The sequence below is a fragment of the Trachemys scripta genome, chromosome 7 (assembly GCF_013100865.1).
Source record: "Trachemys scripta elegans isolate TJP31775 chromosome 7, CAS_Tse_1.0, whole genome shotgun sequence".
In the NCBI taxonomy this organism is placed as follows: domain Eukaryota; kingdom Metazoa; phylum Chordata; order Testudines; family Emydidae; genus Trachemys; species Trachemys scripta.
The window spans coordinates 52,512,706-52,532,777 of record NC_048304.1 but is presented as its reverse complement, the minus strand read 5'-3'; the positions used below and the strand labels follow the sequence as shown (position 1 = coordinate 52,532,777).

At 45.8% G+C, this 20,072-nt stretch overlaps 1 protein-coding gene across 5 annotated transcripts in view; it reads left to right on the top strand.

The window, feature by feature from the left end:
- Positions 1-18,739, top strand: part of EMC3 (ER membrane protein complex subunit 3) — a 39,285-nt gene extending 20,546 nt beyond the window's left edge. For 3 of the 5 annotated variants that reach the window (XM_034775012.1, XM_034775013.1, XM_034775014.1), the window contains exons 9-11: positions 9,180-9,453; positions 9,791-9,922; positions 18,468-18,604. In XM_034775012.1, the coding sequence (XP_034630903.1) occupies positions 9,180-9,453; positions 9,791-9,900 (384 nt within the window). In that variant the 3' untranslated portion in view covers positions 9,901-9,922; positions 18,468-18,604. Of the gene's footprint in view, positions 1-9,179; positions 9,454-9,790; positions 9,923-18,467 lie in introns of all 5 variants that reach the window. The other 2 variants (XM_034775015.1, XM_034775016.1) reach the window with 2 other exon arrangements.
- Positions 18,740-20,072: the final 1,333 nt, after the last annotated feature.

Below are 20,072 nucleotides of genomic sequence, written 5' to 3'. Positions count from 1 at the left end.
CCAAAGTGGTCAGGGGAATGAGTTATCAAAGGTTGGAGTATCCTTACCTGCCTGGCAGAGGAGAGCACAATCAGGAAGGTAGCTCAAGGACAGAAAGCAGAAAGAGCACTCAGAAGTTCTGAGTTTAGTGACGCTCAAATTTAAATCCAACAAAGCTAGTGAAGCCAGCACTGGAGAGTTAAAGTGCCCGAGACTCTTCCTGAATTGAAAAACTTACTTGCTGATGAGCAAAGATAACAGCCAGGTGAACTTTCAGGGAAGATCAAGGTTAGCTGGACTCCTAGATGAATCATTCTAAGCTCTCTCTGTAAAAGTCTTGTAAAATTTGAAAATAAATGGAGATATCCCATCTCCTAGAACTGGAAGGGACCTTGAAAGGTCATCGAGTCCAGCCCTCTGCCTTCACTAGCAAGACCAAGTACTGATTTTGCCCCAGATCCCCAAGTGGCCCCCTCACAACCCTGGGTTTAGCAGGCCAGTGCTCAAACCACTGAGCTATCCCTCATCAGCACCTGACAGCATCATCTGGAAACCCAGAGAGCTGTCCTGTGATGCCGACTGTTAAAGGTAGGGAAGCTGTGTCCATGTGTGAGGCTTATCCGTCACTCAAGAAGAAAAGATTGGGCATGACTGACAGGAACAGAAAATTCTCAAGCCTGAGCATTAGATTAATAGAACTTGAGCCTAAGAGAATCACAGAATCATAGAATATCAGGGTTGGAAGGGACCTCAGGAGGTCATCTAGTCCCAACCCCCTGCTCAAAGCAGGACCAATCCCCAACTAAATCATCCCAGCCAGGGCTTCATCAAGTCTGACCTTAAAAACCTCTAAGGAAGGAGATTACACCACTTCCCTAGGTAACCCATTCCAGTGCTTCACCACCCTCCTAGTGAAAAAGTTTTTCCTAATATCCAACCTAAACCTGCAACTTGAGACTATTACTCCTTGTTCTGTTCTGGTACCACTGAGAACAGTCTAGATCCATTCTCTTTGGAACCCCCTTTCAGGTAGTTGAAAGCAGCTATCAAATCCCCCCCTCATTCTTCTCTTCTGCAGACTAAACAATCCCGGTTCCCTCAGCCTCCCCTCATAAGTCATGTGCTCCAGGCCCCTAATCATTTTTGTTGCCCTCCGCTGGAGTCTTTCCAATTTTTCCACATCCTTCTTGTAGTGTGGGGCCCAAAACTGGACACAGTACTCCAGATGAGGCCTCACCAATGCCGAATAGAGGGGAATGATCACATCCCTCGCTCTACTGGCAATGCCCCTACTCATACAGCCCAAAATGCCATTAGCCTTCCTGGCAACAAGGGCACACTGTTAACTCATATCCAACTTCTCGTCCACTGTAACCCCTAGATCCTTTTCTGCAGAACTGCTGCCTAGCCACTCAGTCCCTAAGCTGTAGCAGTGAATAGGATTCTTCCATCCTAAGTGCAGGACTTTTTGTTGAACCTCATCAGATTTCTTTTGGCCCAATCCTCTAATTTGTCTAGGTCCCTCTGTATCCTATCGCTACCCTCCAGCGTATCTACCACGCCTCTCAGTTTAGTGTCATCTACAAACTTGGTGAGGGTGCAGTCCACACCATCCTCCAGATCATTAGTGAGGTATTATGTGTCATACGTGCTTCATCTTGCCTTGTGAAAGACCGAGGCAGAGAAGGAAAGCATAAATACTAGAAGCCTGAACCCAGGGAATCAGAGAGGTCCCTGGAAAAGCTACTCAACCTCTGCCTGCTTGATGACACAATTACTGGTATTTGGGGCAATGGCCTGCAATGTCAAGAACTGTCTTGTCTGCCTGCACCTGACAGCACTATGACTGCCAGGATTCTCCCAAGCAATCTCTGTACCCACTCACACACCGGGACACTCCTATGACTTCCCTTTCTGGTTAATGGAAATGTAATGGGTGTAGTAGCTGCCGCCTCCTCCCCCCACCACCACTAGCCTGGTCCCACCACGTCCCACAAACCATGGCCAGAGCATTACCACGCTGCTGCGTGTGAAGGGAGTCGGGCTGATGGTCTGTCCCTGAAAATGCTTTAATTTAGTGAGTTTCCTGAGCTCCTTGGTGAAAGACACCATTCAGCCACAGACCCAACCTGTGGTGGGACCAGCCAAACCACAACCAATGTCTAGCAACTGCTTATTGATGAGCGATCCCCAAAATACCCCTGCTCCACACTGCCTGGTAATCTCATACTTCATAGACAACCTGTCTCAAATTGAGCTTAATCTAGGAGTCAGAAAAAGGAACTCAAGGCTTATTCCCAGACCAGCTATGGGTGATATTGTGACAGATTTTTGTTACCAATCTGCCTGAGGCAGGTGATTAGGCTGAGGCCGCAGGATTGTTTGGGGAGGAGATGACGAAACACACCAAGTGTCTTAAGTTTTAAAGCTTTATTAATAAAATAATAAAATAACAGTGGAGAGTGCTGGAGTGTTCCCCACATCACTTAGAGGAGGGAAGAAAGCGTTAGTGCCCCAAGCCCTAACCCACTTTCATACTTACACACGCATGAACTGAGGCTGGCCAAGCCTGGGTGTAACGTAAGAAGAGGGGCAGGGGTGGATGGGAGTTCTTGTTCTGGGCCCAGGTTGTCTGGGGTCCACTGTGATCTCCGAATTGCTCCAGCTTTCAGGAGGGTTTTTAATTCCAGGGGTTTTTTGGGGGTGTTTTGTTCTGTTTTTGGTGCTTTTTATACCCATCTAAATCGGCTTTCTGTGGTCTCCTTCATTTTTCCAAAACATACCAGCTTCAGGGATGAGCAGCTCTGCTTCCCCCCCCCCCCCTTGTTGTTTTGCCTGTGTTTTTTATTTTGCAGCCCTGGTTTAGTGTACTTTTTTTTTTTTTATGGCTTTTTGTGACTGTGGGAGATAAACGCAGCTGCAGATTTCTTGTCTAGCGCCGTGGCCTTGGACTGGGGCCAGCGTAGCGTCTTATTGTTGGACTGAGCTAGCTAGCTAGAGTGTTGAGTTAACCCGTTCTTTGCTCTCTTTTTTTTTTTCCCCTCTTGTACCCTGCAAAGGAATTTTTTATTGCACACTTACACCTTTGACCCTCCCCAAAATGCCCTGCGTTGCTTGCAACAGTGTTAGCAATATACAATGCTGATTTGCCTTTCCCATGGAGACCCTTTGAGGGAGGGGGCCATTGGGGTGTGACAGTCCTCCCCTTGGCCCCGAATCAACATTTTGTTGGGAGGGGTCACCACTTAGGTTTCCATCCTCTCTCTGATACGGTGGCAAGGGTTACTGTTGGTCTCCTACATAAACAGCAATACAACATGCACAAAATTGTTAGGAGAGCAACAATTGCATACACCAGCCAATAATGACTTTTGGCTTCATTAGTAACGTAGCATAACACATTCTCCTGTTGGCATAGATGCCCCACTCGAATGGCAGTGGCAAAGGCAGCTTTCTCCAGGTTAAATGTGTATTGTAACACCGTGAAGGAGGAGGCATCTGTCTGGATCACGGTTGTTCCCGGGTGTGCATTAATGGAAGGAGAACATTGGGCATGATCCATAAAAAATTAAACACAATATAATTAGAAACATTAATACTATTTTGCATAACTGTGGGCCAATACACCGAACAATTTTATGCCTGAGAGCATAACAGCAAATTAAAGGGCACCCTGGGGTAGGTGGTCCTTTAAACACATGCAGAGATATTGGTAAACATATGAGCTTTAGTGGGGGCGTATCCCAATGCCTCCCCTTCCCAGCAGGTGTGTTGACCCACCTTATAAAAGCGGCCTGGCATTGCCTTTTTTTTATACATTATTTGAGGGTGCTTTATATTGCCCTCTGCAATCCATATGTGCTGATAGTCCGAAGATGTAGTCAGCACATACCACTTATCCGTGTCCTTGGGGAGGGGGAAGCCACCTCCCACACATCGTGATGGACCACCCAATCCCAGATAATACGTGATGCCACATTCCCAGGATGCTAAGTCACAATTTCCCCACCGCCAATGGATAATTGACCTTTTTTTTTACCATGGCCAATTCTGAACAGTGGTCAAATTAACAAAGGAGGACAAAAGCATCGGATACCCGAGGATTTCCATAGAGATGTGTCCCTGGGCTCTCGCTATTACTGCCTGGTCCTGTTTACAAAGCAAAAGAAGAAAAAGAATATTGTAAATGTTTCTATTGGGGAAACTGAGGCATGGAGGATTAATTTTGTACATTATTAGTTTTGCTCCCGCCCTTCCTGGCTTTTGTTATGGATGTTGTTTGCCTGGTATAAGAGGTCGCAACAACAATATTGCATCCAGGGATCAGGGGCTGTTATTGCTTGCCAAAGGGCCTCCCATTCCGCTCCAGGCCACCACATGAGGAACCAGGGAGGTCCGGAGCCACCCACCAGGTATTTTGCTGTGGCCCTTTTGTGTCTATTCGAACTATGCACTGCCTCCAGGCACCTCCCCTCCAGCCTTGCGCCACACTGTGGCTCGAACCCCATCGGTGGCTTGAACCATGGAGAACCTTTGGAGGTACTTTTTTTTTTTTTTTTAATAATTGTAATTATTTAGATAATTCCATGGATAGCTGGAAACTGGATGGTCCAGGCAGGTGGTTGGTCCACAACCAAGGCCCACCACGCCATGACCAGAAATCTAGGGAGAAACATATATTTTGAGCTGATTAGCATGCACCCATTTTAGTTTGCCTGGTAGCTGAAGCTGATACACTATCGGAGGGGATGCAATTCACAATGGAGTACAGACCGACCCACTGGACATCCAGAGTTAATCATTTCCAAAGATTACCCCACGTCATTGGATGACTAAAAGGATGTGGTAGAGGAATTATTTTTGGCCAGGGGAGAGATGGCAGTGGGCTTCCCCAAAATATCTTCCCCAAAATATCCTTATACTGAGATTTTATGGGTTTGGAGGTAGTAGCGGTTGAGGAGTTCTTTTTTGTAAAAAATTCAAGACATTATGAATTATGCAAAAGATTTAATCTGTGAAACATGTACCGATTTTAATTTTTTATTGTTTTTCCTATGGTATACCAGTGGGCTGAGGCGGTCCATTATGGCATAGGGTTCTATTCATTTTGATTCCAGGGAGTGGCCCCCCTTTTCCAATTTGTTTTTGTATTGTAGCTGGGATAGAGAGCTTAATTTATTTTTAATTACCTTTAGGTTTATAGTATGTATAATTTTTGCTTTAAAAATTTTTTTTTAATATGTTGTTTGCTGCCAGAGGATGTTTTTTGCAGCATTTAGTACACACCAGTGTTAACAACACAACAAACAACACAAGACAAAACATAGAACACAAAACAAAATTTCTATTGTGACAGTAGATTTATGGTATTTTGGGTTGCTTTTTAGCTGGTATTAGCTTTTTCTGATTTTTTGAAAGACAAAAAGAACATGTGTCTACCCCTATGGGGGTGGCAGATTATTGCTTAAAATATTTTTTATATATATAAATACCCTTGCTGATTGCCAGCAAAACAGAGAAATTACCCCCATATTTTTCTATGTTTGTTTTGTAGGCAGGCCAGGTTTTAATGGCTTTTGCCTTTATTAGGTAGGTAATTTGCATTGACACAGATGCTTTTTGGCTTGCTTTTGGATTTAAGCAAGAGACTGTGTTTTAAAAGGGACATAATTAACTTTTACCAGAGTTTTGATTACTTTTAATTTTTAACTTTTTTGCTTTTAAAACACAGTGATTTGAAAAGGAAAACACAACCTATTGTGGATCCCTTTGGAGCCCTTATAGGATTTTAATTCAGTAGCATGGTAGGTTTGCATTTTTTAATTTTTTTTTATAATTTATACCATATATGTCCTGGGGAAAATGCCCTTTTTTTATATACGGCTTTGTTCTTACATAGCTGTATATAGATTTTTTTTTTTATACATTTGGAGCAGTTAAGTTCCAATAGAACCCCCTTAGGTTTTTAAAATAAATTTGACTAAATTGTCCATAGTCAAATGATTTTAATTGGACAGAATTTTTTTGCCTAGATTGTTTACAGCCTTTTTTTAAAAAAAAAGCCCCCCCCCCTTTTTTTTGTAGAATAGCTGCAAAGAAATTGTTTTTATGTTTGATTAATTTTTTTTAGCTTTTGCAGAGTTAATTTTTTACTTTTAATTACTTGCTTATTTTTAAAAATGACATCTTAATTAACTTAGATTTTACTATAAGTACTGTTTTAGGGATTTAAATTTCCCATGTTTGCGCTTATTTTTTTTTTTTTTTAAACTCCAACCACTATGCCCTTAGGGCTTTTAACCCGTTTTCCAATTTCAAGGTTCCGCCCAAAATTGAGGATCCTCACAAAGTGAGAGATCAAAGCCAGCCCTCACAAGGGTCACCCGATTCATCCCCTGTGAGACTGGCCACCTGGACCGAACCCACGGTCAACTGACATTTTAACTGCTCAATTTCCTTTTCATGGTGAGCACACTGCCGTTGTGGTGGTGTATGCTGGGCACGAATGGTCAAATCTTTAGCGAGTCCCTGAAGGACCGGTACTTGCTTAGCCAGTGCTTCCAGGTGGGTGTGTTCCACCTTTTCTGCCTGGAAGTCCTGTCTCAAGGCTTGCAACTTGTCCTGGGTTGCTGCCTGGTTAGTGATTTGCGCTTTCAGTTGCTCAATTTCCACCAGCTGTTGAGTACACACCTTTTTCCTTCTCCCCAACTCCTCTTTCTGTCCCAACAACATTTGATACCACATGGCTGCTGCAGTCCAGATTAATCCTACAGCTGCCCCTAGGTTTTTACCCTTCTGCTTTTTATACTTGGCATACAGGTCTAACAAGTCTGCACTCTTTTCGGAAGCTCCGCTACGAAACCCCAGGGATTATATCCTACCTTGATGAGAGCCCTCTCCAACCGGGAGAGGTCCTCACCCCCCTTGGAAAGAGACAGCAGGTTCCCATCCCTCTTTGCTGCCTCTCCTGAGGCTCAGGCATCAGGTCCACCAGCCTCCCGTGATGCCAGCTGACCGGGCAGCCGGACTATCGTGTCCGCGCTCCCGAATGCCCGTACGTCCAGCCCTGAACCCCTTATTGATACCTTCGCCCATGACTGCAGGACTCCCGAGTCTGCAGTTGTACCCTTCTGTTTTCTAAATATGTTGTTACAATCCGTTAGTACACTTCTTAAGATTTTTTAATTACTTGAGATTTTAAATTGCCCACGCCGGCACCGGGGCTTACTATGTTCATCTCCCTGGCTGGAGGGAGAGACGCTAAGCCTCCCTCCGTATTCCTCGGTCCAATATCACCAAGGGCCTGTTGCCGGCACAGAGGGCCTGAGGGGGCAACAGCGGGGTTTGTTGCCTGGTGTGTTTTGCGCCAATGAACACACCAGGGTGGAGAAGCAGACAAAGTTTATTCAAGAGCTCTGAATAGGTACTAGGAGACCAGCATGTCTCAAATCAAGTGCACGGAGACAACCAGTTTTCCCTTTTTATTCTTTTTTTTCCTTCCCTACCTCCCCCCCTCCTCCCCCTGCAGTAGTTACATTAAACGACTTGGCTGCATAGCTTGTTCGCTATGTTCCCTTCTGCACGTAATCTTGTCCTTTAGCTAGAAGCATGTAGCATTCCATTATAACTACCGCTTCCCAGCTGCTGGCCTGTGAGGTTAGTAAAGTTTAACATGCAGGGGCTTTGATTCACTTTGGACTAGTGTGATGGGTTTTCATCGACTCTCGTGGTCTCCCACCCCCCTGAGTTACCTAGGGTGATGCCTAGTGACACCAACAACTCTCTCCTTTGAGAACACTCAAAAGGCACCGGCTTGAGTTTTCTCATAATTTCTCAAATTCCACTGATTGAAGGCCTGTTCAGAGGACAGGATGTGCTTGTTAATGTCCTCTGCGTTATTTGGGACGTATGTGCAGCATTCATTACCGATAAGGTCACATGCTCCGCCCTGGGAGGCCAGGACATAATCCAGGGCCTGGCAATTTTGCAGAGCCAGTAATCAAAGCTGGTACAGCTTGGAGCTTATGCCTTTTTCTATGGCCAGGGTGTCATTGGCAAACTGGGTAAGGAATACAGAGAGCCTTTTATATAGCTGGGCCAGTCGTCCCATGCCATAGGACGGGAGGAGAATCATACCAAGTCTATCTCCTTTGCTAATAGGTTCAGGGGTGGCATATAGGGACTGGTGCTGTCGGGGACGGCCACTTGGGGCCTGGGGGAGAACTCGCAGAGGAGGGGCCAGAAACCCTATGTAACAGCTACCATACCGGCGGTTGGGCAGTGTCTTATAGGTGCTGTGGCCACATATATAATACATTTGGCCATTCCCTAATATGGAATTGTTGCCACTTTTACTTAAGCTTGCCGTGTATCGTGAAAAGGTTCGGGGCACGTCGCCTACCTCGTGACCTGTAGCGTTATACAGGGACATACTGGTGTTAACATCAGGGGATAGGTAGTATTGGCAGGTACTGTTGCCAGCAAACCATCAGGGAAGGGTGCCGCTGTTGTGCTTAAATTTTTGGTAACATAACAGGCCTACAGGGGATGAGGCTAATTTAATGGCTTGTGGAATGGTGATAGCATTGCTAAATGGCCTCCAGCTGTCATTTCCTAGCAGGCTAAAGGGGGTTTCTAGGGTGCAATTTTGTTTTACCACTTCATCCCCAAGCTTAGAAGAGTTCCACGCCAGCCAGAGCTGACAGGTGTCGGACCAATTTTGGGGAATGGGTCTCTCTCCCTGCCGAATGGTGAGGGATTTGGGAACATATCCAACAATTGGAGAGATTGAATTCCTGGGCAAAGGCAACCTTCAGGGCCTCCTACGTGTTTGTTTCCAAGTTGTTGGGCTTCCTCCCCCTCCTGCATGTGCTTGGGGGAAAATGGGAGTTAACGAGAGGAATGCTCCCATGGCACAAAGCAGCATGGTGGCAGACGTTGGACCTGAACCCATGCTGTAATTACAATTCCCCAAATGCCCACAAAAGAATAAATTACCAACAGCAGACAGATTAGAAACAAAAGGGACCAGGCCAATAGGTTAGGCTGGCCACCTGAAAACAAATACAACCAATGCTCAGAGTTCTCGCGGAGAGTGTGCTGCGACTGTCCAAAGGGAGCACAAGGCAGTCCCAGCAAACCTTATTGTCGTTTAAATAACAGTTTAAGTCCCAGATTGTTGCTGGAAGTTTTTTTTCCAGCAGGCTGGATGGTCCACTGTTCAGGAGCAGGTACTGCCTTCAGACGAGAGTGCTGAATCCAGTTCTTGTGTCCTTCGACCTTTGCTGCTGTATGGGAAACCAACAGGATGGCGTGGGGTCCCTTCCACCGCTCTTGGAGAGGCTCGTCCTTCCACGTCCGAACAAGTACGGAATCGCCTGGCTGCAAGGAGTGGATCAGGGCATCCAGCGGAAGAGGCTGTGAATCTTTGGTGTACCTGTGGAGAGAAGAAAGAACAGCAGATAGAGAGCACATGTACTGAGATAAGAAACTGTACCCCATTTCCCACTCCCCTGCCAGAACCGGTGTACCGTTCAGAGGCTATACCCTTCCAAACATAATCTCAAAGGGACTGAGCCCTAATCTGCCCTTAGGGAGAGTGCGGATGCGGAGCAAAACAAGGGGCAAAGCATCAGGCCATCGAAGAGAAGCCTCCTGACAGACCTTTGAGAGGTGTCGCTTAAGAGTCTGATTTGTATGCTCACTACCCCACTGGCCTGCAGTTGCCATGGTGTGTGGAGCTTCCAAGGGATCTGTAGGGCATCTGATATCTTTTGAACGACTTGTGACGTGAAGTGTGTTCCGTTGTCAGATTCCATCCACTGTGGGAGCCTGAAGCGGGGAATGAGCTCCTTGACAAATTTGAGGACCACCTTTTGGCAGTGTTGTTATGGCATGGGAAGGCTTCGGGCCATCCGCTGAATCGATCCACCAAGACGAGGAGGTATCTGAACCCTTGGGTCTGGGGGAACTCAGTAAAATCTATTTGCCAAACCAATCCCGGGCCTGGGGTAGGTTCCAGAGTGGCTGGTGGCACTGACATTCCCGGTCGAGGGTTATTCTTTTGGCAGAGCAGACATTTAGCCTGTACCTGGGATGCTATGAGTCTAAGTCCAGAGGTTAGAAAATATTTACTCATAAGCTGGGTAAGAGCCTCCCTGCCAGCCTATAATTCTTTGTTTCTTCACCAGGGTCAGTTCTTAATGTCTTTTGTAGTCAGGAATCCTTGGACTTTGTGGTTTCAATGAAGCAAGTGTTCCTTTTTCTCTTTTCCTGAGACAGTCATGGTTCAGCATCATACGGGGGAGAGGTTACTAGCACATCACCCTATAATGGTTTTGCTTTTTCTAGAAAAATCCAAAGGCACAGTAGGTCTGTCAGTAGACAAGGGAGAGATTACTAGCACTTCACCTTGTCTTCCCCCCCCCCTTCTTTTTCCTGCTGTCCAGAAGGTACAGTAGAGCTAGAAGGAGAAATAGGCTTATCATCAGTCGGAGAATCCTCCTGAGGTGGAGGGGTCTTTTTACAGGGAGAAGCATGGGTCCAAGTAGGCAGTCCTTGGCACTTCACAGTGGTGGTGGTGGTTAACAGGACTTGGAAAGGGCCTTTCCAGTGTGGAGCCAAAGCAGTCTTTCGTTGATGGACTTTACGTAGACTCAGTCTCCTTGTTTCAATGAATGGCAGGGCTGCTAGGGTCTTTGGTTAGCACTTCTTTTAATCTATGAGAAAAGAAGCCTAACACATTTCATTAATGCCTGGCAGTGTTTTGCAGATCTCATGGTTGCTTGAGCACATTCAGGCCCCCTTTCTCTTGGTTGTCAGCCAAGTCTTAGCTGTGAACAATGTCCTTGGATGGGGCCAGCATCTTATCTTTGGACTGAGCTTGCTAGCTATATTATTTTTTCCTCAGTTAACTCGTTCTGTTCTTTTTCCTTCTCCCCTTCTTGGCTTCTTTTAACCTACAAAGGAAACTTCCACTCTTCACTCATACACCTTTTCCCAACAATGAACACGTACACATTGCTATTATACACCCTTCCAGTAAAATAACTTCTATACAGAGCTTTGGAGCAACAAACCAGGATAAGCACACCCACTTTTGAGGTTTCAGAGTAGCAGCCGTGTTAGTCTGTATTCACAAAAAGAAGAACAGGAGTACTTGTGGCACCTTAGAGACTAACAAATTTATTAGAGCATAAGCTTTCGTGGACTACAGCCCACTTCTTCGGATGCATATAGAATGGAACATATATTGAGGAGATATGTATGTATGTATGTATATATATATATATATATATATATACACACACACACACACACACACACACACATACATATATACATACATACACACACACACAGAGCATAAACAGGTGGGAGTTGTCTTACCAACTCTGAGAGGCCAATTAATTAAGAGAAAAAAAAACTTTTGAAGTGATAATCAAGATAGCCCAGTACAGACAGTTTGATAAGAAGTGTGAGCATACTTACAAGGGGAGATACAAACATTGATTCTAATGGCTCAGCCATTCCCAGTCCTTATTCAAACCGGAATTGATTGTGTTTAGTTTGCATATCAATTCTAGCTCAGCAGTCTCTCGTTGGAGTCTGTCTTTGAAGTTTTTCTGTTGTAATATAGCCACCCGCAGGTCTGTCACTGAATGACCGGACAGGTTAAAGTGTTCTCCCACTGGTTTTTGAGTATTTTGATTCCTGATGTCAGATTTGTGTCCATTAATTCTTTTGCGTAGAGACTGTCCGGTTTGGCCAATGTACATGGCAGAGGGGCATTGCTGGCACATGATGGCATATATCACATTGGTAGATGTGCAGGTGAATGAGCCCCTGATGGTATGGCTGATGTGATTAGGTCCTATGATGATGTTACTTGAATAGATATGTGGACAGAGTTGGCATCGGGGTTTGTTACAAGGATAGGTTCCTGGGTTAGTGGTTTTGTTCAGTGATGTGTGGTTGCTGGTGAGTATTTGCTTTAGGTTGGGGGGTTGTCTGTAAGCGAGGACAGGTCTGTCTCCCAAGATCTGTGAGAGTAAAGGATCATCTTTCAGGATAGGTTGTAGATCTCTGATGATGTGCTGGAGAGGTTTTAGTTGGGGGCTGAAGGTGACAGCTAGTGGTGTTCTGTTATTTTCTTTGTTGGGCCTGTATTGTAGGAGGTGACTTCTGGGTACTCGTCTGGCTCTGTCAATCTGTTTTTTCACTTCAGCAGGTGGGTATTGTAGTTTTAAGAATGCTTGATAGAGATCTTGTAGGTGCTTGTCTCTATCCGAGGGATTGGAGCAAATGCAGTTATATCTTAGAGCTTGGCTGTAGACAATGGATCGTGTGGTGTGTCCTGGATGGAAGCTGGAGGCATGTAGGTAAGTGTAGCGGTCAGTAGGTTTCCGGTATAGGGTGGTATTTATGTGACCATCGCTTATTAGCACAGTAGTGTCCAGGAAATGGACCGCTTGTGTGGATTGATCTAGGCTGAGGTTGATGGTGGGATGGAAATTATTGAAATCAGGGTGAAATTCCTCAAGGGCTTCTTTTCCATGGGTCCAGATGATGAAGATGTCATCAATGTAGCGCAAGTAGAGTAGGGGCGTTAGGAGACGAGAGCTAAGGAAGCGTTGTTTTAAGTCCGCCATAAAAATGTTGGCATATTGTGGGGCCATGCGGGTACCCATAGCAGTGCCGCTGACTTGAAGGTATATATTGTCCCCAAATGTGAAATAGTTGTGGGTGAGGACAAAAATCACAAAGTTCAGCCACCAGGTTAGCTGTGACATTATCAGGGATACTGATAATTCCACTTTTGAGGAATCCACTCGGTACAAGCTCTGGTGTCCAATAGCTTTCCTTTTTAAAACCTTAAATGCTTTGTCGGCTTCTGAGGACCAGTGAAAGGGGTCGTGATCCGCTCCCTTAACGCATTCGTTCAAGGGTTTAGCCCACAGTCCAAACTCTGGGGTCCATATTCTGCAGAAGCCTGCCATACCCAGAAATGCTGTAAGCTGTTTACGATTGCTTGGGATAGGAACCTAGCAGATAGCTTCCTTCCTTTCGTTTGAAAGCTGACGCTCCCCCTGCTTTATGTGAAACCTTAAGTATTGTACTTCTGGGAGGGCAATTTGAGCCTTACTCCGTGCTACTAGATATCCTCGGAGTCCAACAAAGTTCAGGAGGCTCACAGTGGCTTTAAGCCAAGGGGTTGGACCCACAGTGGCAGTTAACAAGTCATCTACATATTGCAGGAGGAGGACCTTGTCCTCATTGTTCCACTCCTCCAAATCTCTGGCCCAGGGCCTGGCCAAAAAGGGGGGGGAATTTTTAAATCCCTGGGCCAACACTGTCCAGCAAAGCTGCTTTTTAACCTTCCTTTTGTCCTTCCACTGGCTCCACTCTGGGGCTTGCATGGCTGAGGGCTCAATTGCCTGGATAATGACCCTTGCATTCTCGGGGGGTAAGGTAAGGGTTACTTCATCTTGGGTGAAATGCAGAGTGGCGCCTAAGCGACAAAGCAGGTCCCGTCCCAGTAGAGGCGTTGGACAATCGGGGAGGTAGACCAGTTTGGCCCACAGGGTCATTAGGGTTCCACCTGGGATCTGCTAGGGGACCATGTCTGCGGGCACCGGGACGTGATTTGGATCCAGGTCATGTCTCCGCTGTGCCTCCTCCATTGCTTTGGACATAACCTGATTCTGCTCCACTTCAGACAACAGAGTCCTCATGAGGATATTACAGTCATCCCAGTCAGGCTTGTGGCTGGCCAGACACCCTTCAAAAACAGATAAACTTGCTTGGGTTCGTGGAGAATTCCCCTGCCTGTGCCTTAAAGGCTGCTAGGTCGACTGGGTTAAAAGGCACATGGGTGTAAACCTACATAGTAGTGGCCTGATTCCTATCCGAGCCATGTCTGGACACCACGGTCTCGGTGATCAACAGATAAAATCCCACCGAGATTTCTGGAACCCAAGACACCCTTTCTTTATATGGTGGGGGTGTGATAGCCAAAGGGGACACCGGACCTGCCATTACAGCTGTGGGGGGGTTCTGGGGATTAACAGTAGCTACTACCGAACCTCTCGGAGTCAAATTACACTTTTGCAAGATATCTGTTCTATTTTGTAAAGCCATAAACAATTGCGCATGCATATGTTCGTTCCATTTACCCGTTTGCTGACAAAACAGGAGTAATTGAAGGATCGCATTATAATTAAGTGATCCTTCCGGTGGCAACCTTTCCTGGTCCTCTAGCTGATATTGAGGCCAGTCTACTGTACAGAACTTTTTTAATCTACTTTTAGTTATTGGATTTGCGTCAAACAAACACTTTCCAATTTGCTAGAATGCATTCTAAGGCCATACACCATGCCCTGCCTGTCGTACTCTGTCCCTGCCCCATGGCCTAGAGCGACACTGGGCATCCCCAGGTCCTAACAGGGGAAAGTCCACACCCCTGGACTGTTCCTACCTTATCCAAGGGACCGGTTCCTCACCATCACCCTCAACCGCTTCTCCACTATCCGAGCACGTTGCACCGTTGTGCCCTCTGGAGTCGATCAAACCGCGTCTCCGCCGAGGCCCCCGATGAAGTCACTGGTGTATGCTGGGCGTCGGTCGTCGCAATCCGTCGGCCGCCAGGAGGGATCCAGGCAAGGCTAAATTTCAGCCTCGAGCCTACCCAGGGACGCCAAAACTGTTGCTGGCACAGAGGGCCCAAGGGGGGCAATAGCAGGGTTCGTTGCCCGGTGTGCTTCGTGCCAATGAACACACCAGGGTGGAGAAGCAGACAAAGTTTATTCAAGAGCTCTGAATAGGCACTAGGAGACCAGCATGTCTCAAATCAAGTGCACTGAGAAAAGCAGTTTTCCCTTTTTATTCTTTTTTTTTTTTTTGCCTTCCCTACCTCCCCCCTTCCTCCCCCTGCAGTAGTTACATTAAACGACTTTGGCTGCGTAGCTTGTTCGCTATGTTCCCTTCTGCAAGTAATCTTGTCCTTCAGCTAGAATCATGTAGGTTTCCCAGCTGCTGGCCTGTGAGGTTAGTAAAGTTTAACCTGCAGGGGCTTTGGTTCACTTTGGCCTAGTGCGGGGGGGCTTCATCGACTCTCGTGGTTTACACACACACACACACACACCCTGAGTTACCTAGAGTGATGCCTAGTGACACCAATATGCCCATACACCAAATGCCCCCCCTGGGCTGAACAAGAAACCCTAAATTCTCCTCTTATACTCAAGCATACAACGGCTGAGAGTGTATGAACCAAGGATTTTCACTTGGAGCAAGGATCTCTAAGACCTCCTCCCATTACCCGTCACTCTTACGACCCGGGGTAGACCCACTTGCACCATTCCCCCACTGACCAGGGTGGAGAGAACAATGCTAAACCCCTCTCCGGTTCTCAGCCATGCTACAACTGAGGGTGGGGCACACCTGTAATCATCAAATCCTCAACATGAAAATACCAACAATGCCAGGCATAGCAAACATGAAATACCAAGGGCAGAACAGTTGCTGCGCTCCGCAGGCCTCCCTCCCCCCCGCAATTCTTCAACAAAACTGACAGATTTTTGTTACCAATCTGCCTGAGGCATCAGCTGATTAGCCTGAGGCCACAGGATTGTTTGGGGAGGAGATAACGAAATACACCAAGTGTTTAAGTTTTAAAGCTTTATTAATAAAATAATAAAACAGCGGAGAGTGCTGGGGTGTTCCCCATGTCACTCAAAGGAGGGAAGAAAGCATTAGTGCCCCAAGCCTTAACCCACTTTCATACTTACACACGCATGACCCAAGGCTGGCCAAGCCTGGGTGTAAGAAGAAGAGGGGGAGGGGTGGACAGGAGTTCTTGTCCTGGGCCCAAGTTGTCCGGGGTCTGCTGTGATCTCCGAATTGCTCCAGCTCTCGGAAGGGTTTTTAAGTCCAGGGTTCCTTTGGGGGTATTTCATTCCGCAACCTGATTCTGGTGCTTTTTGTACCAGTCCAGACCAGCTTTCTGTGGTCTCCTCAACTTTCCCAAAACACACCAGCTCTAGGGACGCGCAGCTCTGCTTCCCCCCCCTCATTGTCTTGCCTGTGTTTATTTTTACAGCCCTGGTTTAGTGTACTTTTTCTATGGCTGTTTGTGGCTGAGTGGGAGATAAACGCAGCTGCAGATTTCTTGTCTAGCACCGTGACCTTGGACTGGGGCCAGCATAGCTACGTCTTATTGTCGGACTGCGCTAGCTAGCTACAGTGTTGAGTTAACCCATTCTCTGCTGTCTTCCTCCTTCCCCCTCTTGTACTCTGCAAAGGAATCTTCCATTCCACACACTCACCTTTGACCCTCCCCAAAATGCCCTGCGATGCTTGCAACAGCATTAGCAATATAAAGTGCTGATCTGCCTTCCCCAGGGGAACCCCTTGAGGGAGGGGGCCATTGGGGTGTGACAATGTAAGGAGTTTGTAACTGGTGGGGTGACTCAGCAGAAAGAGGACAGTAATCATCCGCAAGGATTTTTCTCAGCTGGAAGAATCCTTTCCTGTTTAAATCAAGGCATGTTAGCATTAGCAAAAACAAACATAAGCTTCCCCAGCCTAGGGTTCACCTATTCCCCTGAACCTGGAGCTCCTCCTTTCCACACCTGTTCAAGGGAAGAGGGGAAGTCAGTTTAATCCCTTGCTTACTGAGGTGAGCATCCTCTGTCACAGTCCTCGAGATTGTATGCCACAGGCAGGCAGGAAATCAAGAGATCCTTCTCAGCTTTGATAGCAGTCACCAAATCCTGCCTGGCTCTCTCATCCCAGACTGTCTTTGCCCAACCTCATACCCAGGTGCCTCTTGCTGCTAAGAGCTCTCACCTTAATTCAGCAGGGAAACTCAGTGGCTTCATTGATTCCGAAGATGCAGAATGAAGCGGTGATGCCGTCCTCCTGATCAGAATTTTGACCATTCATCAGTACATTCTCATACAAGAGAGACACTTTCCTCTTAAGATTGGTGAAAGCGAGAGCACTCTTGGGAGCACTGCTCAGCGACCATCAATGTCTTCTTCAGAGAAGACAAACTACTATGTCCATGAAGTATGCTGTACTCCAGCCACTTCTTAACAAGAGTGCTGGGCAGCTTACCTACATCAATAAGAACATAAGAGCAGCCATACTGGGTCAGACCAAAGGTCCATCTAGCCCAGTATCCTGTCTTCCAACAGTGGCCAATACCAGGTGCCCCAGAGGGAATGAACAGAACAGGTAATCTTCAAGTGATCCATCTCCTGTCGCCCTTTCCCAGCTTCTAGCAAACAGAGGCTAGGGACACCATCCCTGCGTAACAGCCATTGATGGACCTATCATAGAATATCAGGGTTGGAAGGGACCTCAGGAGATCATCTAGTCCAACCCCCTGCTCAAAGCAGGACTGATCCCCAGACAGATTTTTGTGCCAGATCCCCAAATGGCCCCCTCAAGGATTTAACTCACAACCCTGGGTTTAGCAGGCCAATGCTCAAACCATTGAGCTATCCCTCCCTAAATTACTTTTTAGAATCTAGAAAGTGCCTGTTTTTATAAAAGGCAGGTAAGACTTCTGGCATGTTTGTTTCTTCCCTGTGATATTTTAAGTCATCCTAAGTTTATTTTTCTGAGAATAGAGACCATACAGACTTGTGTATAAGCTCAGCCACAATAAAACAACTGCATTAGTAGGTCTTTAAAAATAGAATTCTCATGTGTTTGCTTAGTATGGTTACACTGTAACTGATTACACTGCTAATGACTCAGGAAGTAACAGGGACTTCTGCCCCAATGTCAGTGAGGTGAAAATGGGACCTGTGTGGAAGTTGGGCAGAAATTGTGCTAGACTGATGCTCCACCTGCATCCCTAGTACTGCTCACTTTAGCGGGTCTTCAGGAGACTCAGCCTTCGCAGCCTACTCCAGTCTTACAGTGTGGAACAGCCTCCTGGGACCTTCAGAGGGGATAGCCCCAATCCCTGTGGATGTCATCAATTCTGACATGAGGCCTGCAAAATTCTGAGAGATACAGCTAAACTTAGCAATGTCTCCCAAGTGAATTACCCAATTGCCAAGAGGCACTACTCCTCCTGGAGACAAACAAATCCAGCCAATGTGGCATTTGTAGTCTCAGGTGTTTTAGAGGGAGAACAGCACTCCAAAAAGTTGGAGGCCTTTTCAGAAAGAAGAAGAAGAAGGAAAAAAGTTTTTCAAATTCTTTGTAAGCATGAAAGGCCTTACATCGCTGAAATGCTTTAATTAACCAACTTTTCAGATATGTTCTTCTATAAGAGTAGACTACTTGTGAGTAATTTCATGCAGAAAGTATTTGTTTTGAGGTTGGAGTGTGAAATTGGGCATAGTCCTGTTTATTTGAACAGGACATTGCACCATCCTTGAAGAGAATATGCACAGGAAGTGACAAGAAAACTGTTCTAATACTCAGGCCTCTTTCTCCCCCCCCCCCCCTTCTATTTACTCTCCTTGTAGACGGAATGGGAAGCTTTGGAATTGACTGATCATCAGTGGGCATTAGAGGATGTGGAAGAAGAGCTCATGGCAAAAGATCTACACTTTGAAGGCATGTTTAAGGAAGAGTTACAGACGTCTATCTTCTGAAAGCAGAGCTGAATTTGAACATATGTTTTGCATTTTCATGCAAAAGGCATTTATAAAAAAAAAAAAAAGTTACTTACTAAAATACACTGTACTTTTTGATGCTCAGAATAAAAGAGACCATGTTCAGAATTGCAGTTATCTAACTTCCACTAATGTGAGACTCAGAAGAGTTATTGTTCCCATCCGTCTTCAAGGTATATTTGATCCAAAGGGGATCACTATAGGTTTCCAATTACTAGGAGAGGTTTTTATTTATCTTTTTCGAAGACATGCATCTTTCAGTAATGACAGCTAAAACAAGAAGCTTATTGACAAGCAGTAACAATCTAGTCCTATCATAAATAAATTAAAAATAGGGTTTTGGAGATAAAGACCTCAAAACTTTAGTTTGGAAAAGAGAAGACAGAGGGGACACGATAGCAGTTTTCAGGTATCTAAAAGGTGTCATAAGGAGGTGGGAGAAAACTTGTTCATCTTAGCCTCTAAGGATAGAGCAAGAAGCAATGGGCTTAAACTGCAGCAAGGGAGGTTTAGGTTGGACATTAGGAAAAAGTTCCTAACTGTCAGGGTGGTTAAACATTGGAATAAACTGCCTAGGGAGGCTGTGGAATCTCCATCTCTGGAGATATTTAAGAGTAGGTTAGATAAATGTCTATCAGGGATGGTCTAGACAGTATTTGGTCCTGCCATGAGGGCAGGGGACTGTACTCGATGACCTCTCAAGGTCCCTTCCAGTCCTAGAGTCTATGAATCTATGAAAAACTTCACTACAACACTTCAAACATCAAATAGATCAAGTAATGTACTAGTCACCTGTATTTTCTCCTTTAAAACGTCATCCAGACAGCTGGAAATCCAATTGCTCTTTGATGTTAAAAACAAAGAAACAAGTAGAAAATATAACCATATCAGAATAAGAAATGCAGAACTGAAGTACCAAAAAACTATAATCATTCATCTTTCAGAATCAGCCTCAGGATTCAGTTTCCTTAGGTTTTTATTTTTCCTCCTTGTGTTTATAGTCTTTTCCTGTTTTCCTCTGAGAAAAACCACACACCACACAACCTTGAAATAACACTGAACAAATACCACACAAGCAATTGTTGTCAGAATTATTGTTCCTCTGAAAAACCAAGAGGTAAAGTGCAGTTTGCATATGTACGTGGCCTGACTTGCTATGTAATATATATTCCACTGGTTTTGACCTAAGATGATGTGTAACAGACCATTACTCACCTTTGTAACTGTTGTTCTTTGAGATGTGTTGCTCATATCCATTCCAATGAGGTGTGCGTGCCGTGTGCATGGCAATCAGAGAACTTTTACCCTAGCAACACCCAGTTGGGATGGCTGTGGTGCCCCCTAGAGTGGCGCCTTCAAGACACTGGATATATACCCCAGACAACCCAGCACCCCCTCAGTTCCTTCTTGCCGACTACTCCAACACAGGGGAAGGAGGGTGGGTTTGGAATGGAT